Here is a 14,965-nt window from a genome sequence, read left to right as displayed (position 1 = left end):
TCCTTCTTGGAGCACCATCCCATGGTCAAAGAATCCAAAGCCTTCTCTCCAACACCACCTGCGCAGCCATTCATTGACTTCCACGATTCAACAGTCTCTACTCGGGCCTTTTCCTTCCACAGGGAGGATGGACGAGACCACCACTTGCACCTCAAACACCTTTATCCTTCTTCCCAGAGCCACATAGTCTGCAGTGAGCCGCTCAAGGTTATTCTTGGCAGTATCATTGATGCCCACGTGGAGAAGTAGGAAGGGGTAGCGATCCGAGGGCTTATAATCACTTAAAAAAAATAATCTTTTGTAGTTAATATACTTGTATTTGCTTGGTCTAAAACCAGTGGGTGAGAGTCATAACTGGGGGCAGAAAGCTGTGTATATGCCTCTCCACATTGAGGGAGGGGGCGAATTTCATGAGCTTAGGCTGTACAGTTCTCTGCGCAGCGCAAGACAGCATAATTTTGGGTTTACCCTCCAGAGGGGGTGTGTGCAGTTGAGTAATTGGGAAGTTCCTTAGCTGAAGCCTTCCCATGCAGAACCGATCACAGTATCTGTATGTTTCTGAAGATGGGCGTGTCCCTATCTGTATGTGTGCTGGTGAAGGTGCAGACTGGAGCCTGGAAGCGGGCTTGACAGGCTAGTCACAGCAGTACAGTGTAAAGGGAACCCAGGCTAGTGGGACAGGTGGGCTCAGTGACACCCCAGTTCCAGATGGCACCCCAGGGGGAACTCATCACAGGTATGATACATAAGGCTGCATGTCTATCATGGAAGTCACGGATTCTGTGACTTTCCGTGACCTCTGACTTCTGCAGCAGCCAGTGCTGGCTCAGCCCCTAAGCCAGCAGCAGCAGTTTGAGTGTGTGGGAGGGGGCTCAGGGCTAGGGGCAGGAGGGTGTGCTTACCGGGGGGGAGGACAGCTCCCTGGCTCTCACTGGCATAGGCAGAGGAGGGCTAGGAGGCACCACGTGTTGCCCATGCCCACAGGCCCCACCCCCACAGCTCCAATTGGCTGCGGTTCCTGGCCAGTGGGAGCTGCGCCTCCGGAGCCAGCAACTATGGTGGGAACAGCAATTGGAGCCCCCCGGCCACAACTGCGGGGACACGCGGAACCCAGCAGGGAGCCTGCGAGTCCTGCCAATCCTCCCCCATTCCCCCCCCAAGCACCAGCAACGCTCCCCCCCAGCACCAGTGGGGTCCCAAGCATCCCCCCAAGTTTTAGTTAGGGGTAGATAGTAAAAGACAGACAGGTCATGGACTATGAATTGTTGTTTACTGCCTGTGACCTGTCCATGACTTTCACTAAAAATACCTGTGACTAAAATGTAGCCTTCATGATACATAAAGATTGGAACAGATGATTTCAGAAATGCTTGGAACCGGTTTTGGAAGGAATTTTAAACAAGTGCCTACTAAATTCATGCATTTAAGCTCTTGGCTGTGAAATTTTTCCACAAACACTGATTTGTGCACACAAATTGAGTAGATGTCAAATGCAAAATCAAATTTGGGGGAGAAAAAGTTCGAGTTGCCTAAAATGGAACTCCAGAAACTTGAATGTACAGTTTCAGGCAAATTGAGAAGCCAGGCAAGTTCATTTTGAAAATTTTACCTTTTAGATGCAACTGTTAATTGCTCTTTTTTTATTTTTTTTTATTAGTTTTAAGTCTCACTCACTTTCATTTGTGAAAAAATTCTAAATCAAGATAGGAGAAGTTAACACAGTATTAGACTATGACCAGGCATAAAGGCAATGTTTTATCACCAATATATACAATCTCACAACTTTCTCCCCCACCAAAAAAGACAAACCTTCTTTACAAATGTGCTGGGGGGAACTCCCAAAACAAACAGTTTTTCTCCCCAATTCAACATTTATTTGTTCCCATATTTACGCAAAGCTGACATATGTTTCAAGTTTGATGAAGTCCCAAACTGACGATTTGTTTAAGATCGTTTGCTCAGATTCTCCGTAGTGCCAAGTTCTTTCTGGACACAAGAGAATGGAGTGCTCCCCATATCCCCACCCGATCACCACCACCACCACCCATCTCAGGAAGTCTATGACACTTCCTCAGGCAGATCTACACTGGCCTGAGCCTATCCTGGAGTATACTGGGGGCTGCAGTAGTCTACACCAGCTAGCAATGGACTCCCAAAGGCCAGATAGTCAGAATACTCTCAACCCAGCCTTCCTGACAGACCCCTTTGCCTGAGTCAGGTGGGAGGGGATGCAGAAGCAAGAAAGCTCCACCCCACAAAAGGAATTGTCACCTGGTCAGAGTTGGCAGTTTCCAGTTCCTTTCTGCCAGAAGAAAATCTGACCATTTATTTTTATACAAGTACCTCAGGTCACTATACCATACATAATATACGTAATTCCCATCACCCTGATTTCTCATTCTGTTCAGGGCCTACTGCGGGATTCAGGCTCAGGGATTTTAAGTATCTCAGGTCTCTAAACAAATATCCACATCTAGAGATACGACACTTAGCTACGAATTTTAATTTGCATGTATCTAGTGAGAGTGAAGCCAGTTGAGGCTGCCTCTCTCTTCTCCATTAAGATATTAAAGTTAAACCGCAAACCTCACATTTCAAGGAATAAACTGATCACATCATTCTTCCCTTTCCCCTATCCATTTCCAGAACTACATGTTTGTTGAGGCAATTTATATGAAGGGATTCATCTCTAGCATTAGCCACAGACAGAGTAGGGATAATAACTACCAAAGAGAGTACAACAATCTCATCTGATATGGCAAATCCTACAAGCCAGCTTGGGTTTTAACTTTACCTATCCAGGGTTTTAGGAGAGGCCCACCAACATAGTATCTGAGCATCTGAAAGTGGTCAGGCTGTTGCAGCGTATAGGCCAGTTCATGAAATCATTACACGGATAAAACACGGACTGAAACAAGTGGTGGGAGTTTTGCCTACATAAGGGCTACATCCTGCTGTCCTTCACCATGTATGGAGAATCATGATACTATATTGACATGTCCTCCATGTTGATTATAATTTTACAGATATTGAATAATACGCAGTTTATCCTATTTCCCCCATCCCCGCAAACATCTGATACATCAAAGCTAAGCAAGATATAAAGATAAAGAAATAAAAATGTAAGTGCAGACAAACCAGTGAAGGGATGAAGGGAGCAATAATCCCACCAACCCGGGAAAACATGGAGCAGGAACCCATTCCAACGTTCCTAAAGAAAAATACAGGCATTAATCAATGGTATTTGCAGGAAAGGAATTAAGGAATTTTTTTTTTTTTTTTACAAGATGTCCGCAATAAGAAAATTCTTGGTCATGGTACTATGCCTATGACAAAGTTTGTTGGCAAGGGAGGTACTGGAATGCTGCTAAAAGCATTCCAGTAATGGAATTGTACACAGTGCTGAAGAACAGAGACCCTGTTCACAAACAGCATTTCAGGCATTAGTATAGCTGCCACAGCAGAGACAAAACCACTGTGAACTGTGATTTGGACTAGTGCACATTAACCTTTCTTGAAATTGGGGATAAATGACACTAATCCAAATCACACCACATATCAGATTTGCGTATCTACGCTACGGGTGCACTGTATGAGCTATACTGGCTGGCTGGCTGGCTACCAATGGCTGTACCTGGGGGAACCGCCAGTACAAAGTGCATCTATATGCTACATTCATCTGTCCACTTTCCTACAATGAGTATGTGGCTCCACTACTCCCTATTGGATCAAATGTCAGAGCTGCTCAAGTATGTTTGTGAATAATCAAGTTGCACTAAACAATTGCTCTAATTAATTTGTTAGTCTCTAAGGTGCCACAAGTACTCCTTTTCTTTTTGCGAATACAGACTAACACGGCTGCTACTCCTAAATAATTGCAGACTCCTGAAGGTATAAGCCCCAACATCACTGGCTACACTAGCATGAATACTTAATGGAGTTGTCTTTTGTTTACCCAGCACCTAGCAGATTTCAGGTGATACTGCTATAAGGCCCTATGACTAATCACACAAGTTTTCCTTTAATTAAGGGAAAGTCTCTATGAGAAGGTGCTGTTAACAGGACAAAAATAATAGTGGAAGAAATAAGGATTAGGGAGATGGGCAAGAGAAACCACCACCACAAAGTGAATTCAGATTACCTGATCACTGTAGGATAAAGCTCTGACGTGTAGATATAAACAATGTTAAATGCTGCACTGATTGTCAGTTTCCCCAGTAAAGACAAAGAACGGCTGTTCACAACTGCAAACACTCCTGTGGCTGATAAAGAAAATGTGACCCTTGTAAGGATCCATAGCATACAGAAATGTCCTTTAGTAATCACTTCAGTAACAAATGGAATGAAAGGGAATCTGCTGAAGAGTGTGTTATGCTGACAATATCTGTCGGAGGTGCACACATTAATTATATGGGGCTTCAGCAGGGCTCTCAAAGCTCAAAAGAATTCGAGAGATACATCCTTCAGGCAACAGTGGCAAAAAAGTCACCTATCTGATTTTGTAAGATGAGGAGGGAATATGCACCCATTTTCTTTAGCTATACTGTCAGATTGTACAAAGAGAAAGAACATCTTCCTCTGAACACCCTGTGAAGTGTATTTTAGAATTGAATTTTACATTGAAAAAAAGAGACTTTCAAATCTGGCCTACAATTTTTTGGTTGGGTGGAGGGGGAGGAGGGAGAATGATTTAACATCTAATGTCAGTCCAGGTGTTTCCATTAAATTAAGAAATCCAGGAGATATAGTTTGTTTAAATTACTACAGCTCCCAGCACCACAGCATGAGAGCCAGAAAAAGCAAAAAGTCAGTTTTTCCTCATTGGCCAAATTATGAAAAACAGTGAAGTTCACTTTTGTACTTAAATTCTGTTTTTAAATTGTTATAATAGGCGTTAGAAGTAAAAGACTGGTTTGAACATTTTTATGACAATTTCTAAACATTTTCGGAGAGTACTGTTTCAAAAGCAATAAATACTGAAGAGTAGAATTTGTACTATTGGTAAGGTGGTGGAAAGGACAAAAGAAAATTTTTTCAAAAGTGCTTAAGTGACTTAGTATCTAGGTGACTTTCAGTGGGGCTTTGGTTCCTATGTGATGGGTGATCTAAAATTGCCTCATTAGAAAAAAAAAAAAAAAAGATAGGAACTGCCATATACGATCAGATCAGTGGCCCACCTAGCCCAGTATCCTGTTTGACATTGGCCAGTACCAGATGCTTCAGAGGAAAGTGTTAAAATCTTATATAAAGGATAATTACAAAATACCCAGTTTCTATTTCAACCCAGGCAGTTAGTAATTGACATATACCCTGAAATTTGAGTTCTATCCCTTTAAAATAAACAATTATATTCACCACTGTCTAGTGTAACAATAGATATTCATCCATATAAACGTTTAATCCTTTTAAAAATCCTGCTAGGTTCAATGGTCTAAAGCCTTTGACTAATGCTATGCAATACAAGTATGAAGCATCATTAATTTTATGTGCCTAGCTTTGAAAAGAAGGAGAAGTCTTTTCTCTTGCTAATATTTTCTGTTTCTATATCTGTGTACAATAGTTGAAAAACAAGCTAGCATTGGACCTTTATATGGCTTCCTGAAATAAATTAAAAAAATAGAGTTGATTAGTTGCACTTAACTCATGCGATTAACTAAAAAAAATTAATCATGATTGCAAAAATTAATCACGATTAATCCCACTGTTAAACAATAGAATACCAATTGAAATGTATTAAATATTTTTGGATATTTTTCTACATTTTCAAATATATTGATTTCTATTACAACACAACACAAAATGTAATAAAAATAATATAAAGTGAGCACTGTCCAAATATTTGCACTGTAAGAAGGATAAACAAAAGAAATAGCATTTTTCAATTTACTTCATACAAGTGTAACTTACAAATGTAGAATTACGTACAAAAAATAACTGCACTCCAGCCGGGGAATAGGCTTAGGGTAGCGCTTACCTCATGCGGCTCCCGGAAGCAGCAGCACGTCCCCCCTCTGGCTCCTATGTTTGGAACAGCCAAGGGGCTCAACTCTACACACTACCCCCATCCCAAGCGCTGCCCCCGCAGCTCCCGTTGGCTGGGAACCGCAGCCAATGGGAGCTGCAGGGGTGGTGCCTGTGGACAGGGAAGCATGCAGCAGAGCCGCACCTCCGCATAGGAACCAGAAGGGGGACATGCTATTGCTTCCGGGAGCTGCTTGAGGTAAACGTCACCCCAAGCCTGAACCCGAGCCCCCTCCTGCACTCTAAACCCCTCGGTCCGAGCCCGGAGCCCCCTCCTACACCCCAAACCCTTCATCCCCAGCCTAGAGCCCACACCCCTCCTGCACCCTACCCCCCCCCGCCCCAGCCTGGAACCCCCTCCTGCACCCTGAACTCCTCACTTCTGGCCCCACCCCAGAGCCCGTACCCCCAGCCGGAGTTCTCACCCCCTCCGGCACCCCAACCCCAATTTCATGAGCATTCATGGCCAGCTATAAAATTTCTATACCCAGATGTGGCCCTCGGGCCAAAAAAGTTTGCCCACCCCGGCGTAAGGTGCATTTCCCCAATTCCTAGTATAAAGCAGAGGCAGCAATATGTTGGTATTGTGATTAACAGCATAGGACTGGTAGCCTGGAAATGGGTTCCATTTCAAACTCCTTCCTCAACTCATCACAAAGCCTTCAGAAAACCACTTTCCCCCTTGCTATGCCTCAGTTTCCCCAGATGTACAATGGAGATGATAATCATTACCTACATCATGTCAGTACTATGAACCTAATGTTTGTGAAATCCTTAGATCCTGGGTTGGAAGAGGTTATATACATGCACAATACTACAATAAAATCCTAAAAAGGCATTTACCTTTCTTTTCCGGAAGAAACATGACAATAAGACAGGCCAGTCCTCCCAGGAACAGGAATGCTGCCAATGTTCGTTTTCGGCCAAACCTAATGGTGTCCCCAAAAAAGGATAATACTTAGCATTTCTATTCCATTTTTCATCCAAGAACTTCAATGCACTGAGGAATCTAAATTCACCCAACACCACTCTACTCACATGGCATAAATTACTGAAAACAATCTCCTGCAGAGTCTTCACTTTCTCACTCTTTAAATTTTCAAACAGTAATCTCTGGTCCTCTCATAGTATGATCAGTGCATGAGCCTGTGAAGGATGCACTAAGTAGTGCAGATTGTAAATCACTAAGAAATCTCCAGACAAACTGGCTGACTATTCCTATCTTTTTAATTTGTCTCCCATTGTGTGTTCGTGCGCACACACACATGGGGCTGGGGGGAAATAGAAAGAGAGAAGAGGGGGCGGAGAAGTGGGTGCATGCAGGAGGAGCTGTTCCTCAAACACATAAGGAAAAGGGAGAAAAGCTACCTATTAATAAAGTTCTGAGATGAGCTCTACAGAAAGAGCAAGAATGGAGTAAAAAAAAGAAAAGGAGTACTTGTGGCACCTTAGAGACTAAAATTTATGTTAAAATAAATTTATAAATTTGTTAGTCTCTAAGGTGCCACAAGTACTTTTTTTTTTTTGGCGAATACAGACTAACATGGCTGCTACTCTGAAAAAAGAATGGAGTATTGCAGATCAAACATAGGCTAGAGGCCCAGTGTTCAGTAAGATTGCCAATCCTCCAGGACTGTCCTGGAGTCTCCAGGAATTAAAGATTAATCTTTAAATAAAAAGATTATGTCATGTGATCTAACCTCCAGAAATACAGCCAACCAAAACTGGCAATCCTAGTGGTCAGCCCTAAAGGCACAATGCACATACACCAAGATGGGAGCTGCCCCCAAGACAGCACTCTAGTTCCAAAAGAATTCATCGTGGAGTGGCATAGAAAGTATTATGGGATTCTTCACTGTGGTGTCACAAGATCAAAAGTCTGAAGAATGCCATCTTGTGTTAGTAGAGAATCAGAGCAAGTAGACACTACAGAATTCTCCTCGAGAGCTTCAGTTTAATCTGTGTGCCAGAACTAGAGTATTATTTATTGCTTGGGAGTGGTTAGGAAAGATTAATTTCTCTTTCATGAAAATTTATTACTTTTTTTACACAATTCATTCCCCCAGGAGGCCAGAGTAAGTTGGGACTGTTAATACTTCCTGTAACAGGACTAAACTGAGAATAAGCTAAGGGCAAACTGGTGTCCAGGAAAATTACCTCTGGAAAAAAATTAGATACCGAGCTTCATTCTATTTAATACTCACCATTTTTGGTTAATCAAGTAGATACAGATTGGGTAGGCAGGTATCTCTATCAGCCCAGAGAGAGCCAAGTTGGCATAAATACTTCCACCTAAGTCACCTGCATTGAGAGTCAGACCATAGTATACCAAGCTGCACACAAACCTGCGGGGGGGGAAGAAGAGAAAGAAAAACAAAGTATAAGACTTTGAAACTGAACAATCTTCATTAGAACCTTTCACTAAAGGAGGACACACTGAATTTTTGAAGTACATGCACAAGCATGTACAATTTCTACTACTTCGATTGCCAGTTTCAGGAAGTAGTCAATTAACTCATTTGGGTCATCACTCCAAAGAAAGTCTGTGTGTTATCTATCACTAGAACTTGCTCAGAACATCAGCTCAGTTACTGTTCACAGTAGGAGCCGACACTGCAAAAAAGTGAAGTGAACGACGACATGAACAGTCTTTTCCAGATGCATTAGCAGGCAACCTGAAATGCTGGAAAATAGACAGTTAAAAGTGTCTATCCCACATAGGAACTTGATGTCACCAAAAGGACTCCCAGGTGACCAGTCCAGGACCTCTGTCTTTTCCCTTCCAGGTGTCTTCAGTTTTCTGGAAGATGACAGGCTGTTTTGTCCCATTTCTGCTGGGTTGTCCAACTTGGTTGCTCTTTTTGGAGATGCTGGCATGCACCAATCAGATGCTGACCCATATGTTTGCTGAAGATTCAAAATGTCCAACCACAAAAAGTTGTTTTTGCTCCACCATCCAGTCAGGGAACAAGGCATCACCTTTCAGCTCTTGCAACTGGGGCTGAAATTTTCCTCTCTTTATGCAACACATCTCATCAGCTCAGCTTGTGTAAGATAAGTTAAGCTATGGCTGTTGGTACAGCCATCTTGGGACATACACTGAACACCAGCTTGTTTGCTCCAGTCAGCAACTTACTTCCACAAGCAGTTTTCCCTGGGCCCCTCTGCGGTGCATCCCTTGGCCAACTTTGCAGTTATGCTTGCTCAAGTTGCGGTTTCGCTATCACTCTGCTAGCTCCTGAAACATCCACTTTAAAGTTCCTATAGTGTATACAAAGTCCCTCCATATTCTTTGATGATCTTTAAAATAGTTCTAGCAGTCCATTATGCAACACAAAGTCACTTTAAGAGCTGTTCTCCAACAAGCTGGAACCACTGTATAAATCTTCCATGGTATGTATAGCTGAGCTGTATTATTGATTGCATTATTGATCAAACAGTTACATTTCTCATTATTCCACTCTATGATCAAGTGCCTTATAACATACTATTTGGTTTCAACTCCTCTCATTAACTTCTTTTTCAGCACAGGTTAGATAATATTACTAACCTGATAGCATAAGCATGCTTGATTACAAACCTCTTCACTTTATCACTAAAGTGAAAGTAAATAATATGAACGTAACCACCTTCTTTACCTACCATGGGCAATCCAGAGGTAAATCTGGTCATTAAAGTTTACAATAGTTTGCCCAAGGCTGCATCACTTATAGTTAAGGCCAAGATTTTGTCACGGATATTTTTAGTAAAAGTCAGACAGGTCACGGGCAAAAATTCACAGGAGCCTGTGACCCGTCTGTGACTTTTACTAAAAATATCCATGACAAAACGGGGAGCTCAGCTGTGGAGTCCTTACACCGCCCGCAGCGGTTAGGCAGCTGTGGGGGCCAGCTTGGAGCTCCGGAAGCCTACACCACCTGCAGCGGACAAGAGCTCTAGTTTGCTCCGGGGTACCCCTGCCACTCAGTAGCTGTAGGATGATGGTGGACTGTTCATTTGGCTGGTAGAAGTCAAGATGGGGCTGCTTTAGAACTCTCTGGATGCCAATGCCATCCTCACTGTGGCCAGCTGTGCACCGCAGTATGTTTGCCAAGCGAAAGGAGAATCATTTTGCCAACAGTGAACTCAAGACACTACCGGATTGCAGGAACATTAAAAGCTACCAGAAAGTGCACCTATCATTACTGGGGTGGAATCCCCACAAGCAAGGGAAATAATTTATTCTTAGGAATCTATTGTATTAGACTATGCATGTTTATGCACATACTATTTGATAATATTTGAAACAGTTCTACCTGAATTTCTGAAGCACCAATCACCTGTCTGTCTAGACACCACCACATTCATAAATCAGCTTTTTTTCTTTTCTGCTTACAAAACAAATTGGCCTTACAAACTATATTTGTTAGTGGCTCCTCAGATCTTTGAAACATTCCATATAATAATACAGTGTCATCTGCTCTCTCAAAAACCTGTTTAATAACTTACTTTACTTTTCTTACCCTGTTTATCCCAGGAGATTGGCATTAAAACATCTTAAATATAAAAATAATGAATCCTTTTGCTGATTATTCCTCACCTGAAGTTAGAAACCCCAACCCCAAGAAACCCCAACCAATAAAAATCTACTCTAACAAAAGTCAACCTAAAAAAGGTTAATGAAATCTAAGAAGTCAAAAACAAAACCCTACTCCAATCAGAATTACTACCCTGAAAAGGTGGTAATGCCAAAGACTCCATGAAGTCCACTTTTACATGGAAGGTACTCTGATACCATGATGATGGGCAGTGGTATAAACCACTAAGACAGACAGACAGACAGACAGACACCACAACTGGTTGCTGTCATGGCAGTATTACAAAAATAGAAAAAGTATTAGCTAGTGGTTTGTACAGGGGACTGAGAATTGGAGACCTGGATTTTATTCCTGAAAATGCCATTATGTCATGTAACCCCTCAGCTTTTCCATTTGAAAAGTTGATCTTACCCAACTTTGAGCAGATCCTGCTAAGAATGTACACATATGTTTAACCTTAAGTGTGTAAATCTTTGCAGGACCAGGGCTTTTGTAAAAAGAGTTTTAAGATCCTTTTATGAAGTGCTAGATATTTATTTTTTAAAGCAGCTCTCTGAACAGGTCAGTTTCTTGAATACTAGAATAAAATTGGCTTACTATCCAAAGGGACCAAATAATTTGGGCACTAAAAAAAGAATTAAGACTAAAAACCCCACAACCCTGGGCCAAAGAACTAGGACATGACCAATCTCAGCAATTTTGGAGGGCTGTATGGAAAGAGATCTCAACTACTTTTGAGATTCTTGGATGAAAAGCATCATAAAAGTGTCAAGATGAAGTACCTTAGGCCTAGATTATTAAAATGACATCAGGTGAAGAATAAGCAACAAGAGTTAAGGAACTCAAACAAAGATCCTGTTCCATGCACAATACCCGTAGTAATAAACGGGCAGAAAGCACGACGAGCTGTCTCTCAACACGTTTTTTAAATACTTCAAAAAGAGCTGAACTTAAAAAGAATTGCAAATACCAGATGAACATCATGATCAAAGTGCGCCCCAAAAGGATCTTGTATCGGAATAGGTCCAAGAAACTGCTGGTCTCTCTGTGACTCCTGTCAGCTGGGAGCTTTAGTGAAAAAGTACATTTCTGCTTGCAGTTCCTCTTTGCAATGAGATAGAGGGCATTTTCTGCTTCTCTCAGCCGACCTTGTGAGTATAACCAGCGGGGGGATTCAGGAATGAATCTGAAACAGAGATTTCATTGAGGCTTTAGGGCCCTACTCTTATAGAGGATTGGATTTGCCTGTTTGGAATAAAGCTGAAGGACATTTAAATGTCACAGCATGTTTTTTCAAACAACATTTCACCTCAGTTTTAGAATTCATCTGTAGTTGTAGGTCAACTACATTTTTTATGAAAGTGGAGCGAATAAGAGCATCTTTATTTACCAATTTTCTGAGTATCTAACATGCAACAACTTTGCTCTGTATTTTAAAATTGGACTCGAATGTTAGGAGTCTGCATTAGAGAAATACAGAATTAAGGATGTGGATTAAGCAGTTACAGTACACAGGCAGCTGCTGGTTATGAAAAACTAAACTAGTTCAGCTGTCTCACATCTTTTCCCCAACACAGTCCAAAATTCTCTCCTACAGGCATCAGGATAGCCACTGCAAAACAGCTCTATCACTCCCTATTGGCAGAATCTGAGCCGTACAGCTGAGCTTGCTGCCTACAAAAATCCTCCTGTGCCTCTTGTTTTCAGTAACTTACAACTTCCTGAAGCTTCCACGTTTCCAGGTTGTAGTCTCTACCCAAAGTTGATTTTTTTAAACACATTTAATGTGAGCAAAAGCGATCCAGCCACCTTTGCATAAAAAGTTAAGAGAAAATGTTCCTTTCCTATCTAACACAACATTCTTGCAACCTTTTTTTGAACAGCTCTAGGGTCAAACAGTTGGAGGACTGAGATTTGGTACAGAAATTGCACTTACTGTAGAAAGGTACTTTTGAGCAGAGCTTTGAAGTCCTGAGAGTGAAGCATTTATATTTTTTATTTTTATTTATTTATTTTGCTTCAGAAAGACAAGCTGAAAGGTTGGGGTGTTTTTAACTAAAGATTTTTAACCTAGAAATATCAGGAATGTCAAGTCAGACTTCACTAAGGGAAGAGCAAAGTTCTCATTGGTATTTATATTTTAACACCTCAACTGAAGGTGTGAATGTGTTGAAACTCTAATAAAGGTTTTTTTTATTTAAAAAGTCATAGCAACTAGAAATCCTACTCTTACAAATGCTAAATTTTTGCTCGTGATGTCTTGGCTGGAAGGCTATGACAAATGGACAGCTAGTCACAAGATCCAAAACACGAAAGACAAACCAACAGGAAAAAACAGAGCTTTTGATAAAAACCTTTTAGGCCTCTTTATTCATTATGTGATAAAAGAAGGATCACCAAACTAAATTTTTCCCTTTTTACAAGTCACCTTTAAGAGTGTATGCACAACCTCAATGCTGTCCCTTATGTGCATGCATTATAACACTGCCCTTGAAACTGAGAAATAGTATGTAACCATATAGTTACATATATGCAGCATCTTGTAGTAATTGTGTAAATCCAGCACATTCAGGTATATGACAATTGCAGAGTAAGCGGTTCTTAAACATCATACTAGAGAGTAAGAATAAAATTCAGAGTAATAAAAATATGGCATATCTAGGCCACTTAAATCTGCAGATATGTCAGCACTGCAATATAAGGGAGACATGGGATTTCTCTCATACATCACATAGAAGTACCACTATCTTCACCCTAGTGCTCCATTTGATCCTTGGAGAACTCTTTGACCTACTTTCTCAATTCCTACTCTTTTGATGAAGGCCAATGAAACAATTTTAAAAACAATAACTTACAGAGAGAGGAGAAAGACTACTGTTCCCTCCAAGTTAACCACAACTGCCAGAGTCCTCCAGGAGCGAATGAAGTACCCTAACATAGCATACTGGGCAATTCCCACTGCAAAGAATAGGCCACCGATCGATCCTAACACATTGGAAACATATAGGGGAAAAAAAAAAAAGAAATGTTACAAACCATTTCACTACATTGCTCATCCCCATTATGTGCAATCAAAGACTAGCACTTTACCAGGAAGGCAGGAAGTATGGACAAAAAGGCTACTTGACTCAAAATCACGGAAAACAGATCCTTAACAGGGAACAACTGTTAAAAAGAACAACAAACAAGAAAAGAACAGGACAAAAGAAAAATGTTTCATAAATAATCATTTGGCCTTCTTACAGAACTTTTTACCCATCAATTTCAAAACATTATAAACAATTAGATCTTATAACCCCCACATGACTTGTTGCAACCTCCCACACTCGAAAATAACTACTACTGATTATTGGAAAGATGACATTTCCAACATAAAACATTAGTTTATAACCTTCATGGTTCATGAGATATTAAGCTTTAAAACTGTCATTGATCCTTTAGCCAAGCACTTTCCTGGAATTAGGCAAAGAGTAAATGTGTCAAGTTCCAGACTCTGGAGAAGTGTAATTTGCAGGCACTGTACTGCATGACAGCTTGCATGCTAGCAATGACTACAGTTAAAGGTGTCTAAATATTTCCATTATATGTTCTTTGCAGTGTTGTTGCAGACATGTTGGTCCCCAGATCTGAGAGAGAAAAGGTGGATGGGTGAGTTAATATCTTTTGTAGGTCCAACTTCTGTTACCTTTTCCAGACCTGAAGACCTCTGAAAAGCTCAAAAACTTGTCTCGTCTACCAACAGATGTTGGTCAAAGAAAAGATATTACCTCATCCACCTTGTCTCTCTATTTTAAGTTTTTAGGTTGATTTTTACCACAGGGTGATTTTTTGGGGGGAGGGGGGCAGTTTAAACAAACGTGGTCCAGTCACTTTTGAGTATAAGGAGAATACAGAAAAAAAAAGGGGGGGGGGGAGAAATGGTTTGTTAAAAAAAATCGTGGGCTTTTTTTGAGTCTTGCTACACCGAAACTGCATGAGGGAGGAAGGAATTGAAATTTGGCAGCCAAAAGCTCCCCTTGAGAAGTGTCTTCCTGGGTCCAAAGTTCTAAGTGAAGGAATGCAATATCATGCATACATGTGTGGCTTGTTCAGCTGCGTAGTGTGCAGAGGAGAGTAACTCAACTAAGGTGCAGTTGCCAGTGTTCAGTCTTAGTGGCACAGAAATCTGAAGTGGCCCGAAGTCATTTACTGTGTTCATCTAAGGTGTACATTAAATGTGGCAAGGCTCAGAGACTGTATGATCATGCATATATGTACGAGGGAACAGAGTCTGCAACATTAAATTTGGCATTTCTTGGCACAAGTGCTTAAACTGAGATCTCTAGAGCTGAACTGTTTTCGATACAAGTGTTGCAACTGAAGCTGTA

General features: G+C 41.2%; 1 protein-coding gene across 9 annotated transcripts in view; it reads right to left on the bottom strand.

The window, feature by feature from the left end:
- The window catches only part of SLC22A15 (solute carrier family 22 member 15), a 41,073-nt gene that overhangs the window by 9,581 nt on the left and 16,527 nt on the right, over positions 1-14,965 (bottom strand). For 7 of the 9 annotated variants that reach the window (XR_005295511.2, XM_038420974.2, XM_038421002.2 and 4 more), the window contains exons 5-10: positions 13,454-13,583; positions 11,569-11,784; positions 8,226-8,366; positions 6,865-6,950; positions 4,142-4,262; positions 3,139-3,211 (exon numbers count right to left, since the gene is read on the bottom strand). Coding sequence is in view for 8 of the 9 variants with exons in the window: in XM_038420974.2 (XP_038276902.1) it covers positions 3,139-3,211; positions 4,142-4,262; positions 6,865-6,950; positions 8,226-8,366; positions 11,569-11,784; positions 13,454-13,583 (767 nt within the window). In the remaining variant the exon portion in view is untranslated. Of the gene's footprint in view, positions 1-1,275; positions 1,623-3,138; positions 3,212-4,141; positions 4,263-6,864; positions 6,951-8,225; positions 8,367-11,568; positions 11,785-13,453; positions 13,584-14,965 lie in introns of those variants that run through there. The other 2 variants (XM_043512408.1, XM_043512407.1) reach the window with 2 other exon arrangements.

This window comes from Dermochelys coriacea, chromosome 1, assembly GCF_009764565.3.
Source record: "Dermochelys coriacea isolate rDerCor1 chromosome 1, rDerCor1.pri.v4, whole genome shotgun sequence".
Classification (NCBI taxonomy): domain Eukaryota; kingdom Metazoa; phylum Chordata; order Testudines; family Dermochelyidae; genus Dermochelys; species Dermochelys coriacea.
The sequence above is the reverse complement of the archived record's forward strand: the minus strand, read 5'-3'. Positions and strand labels throughout refer to the sequence as shown.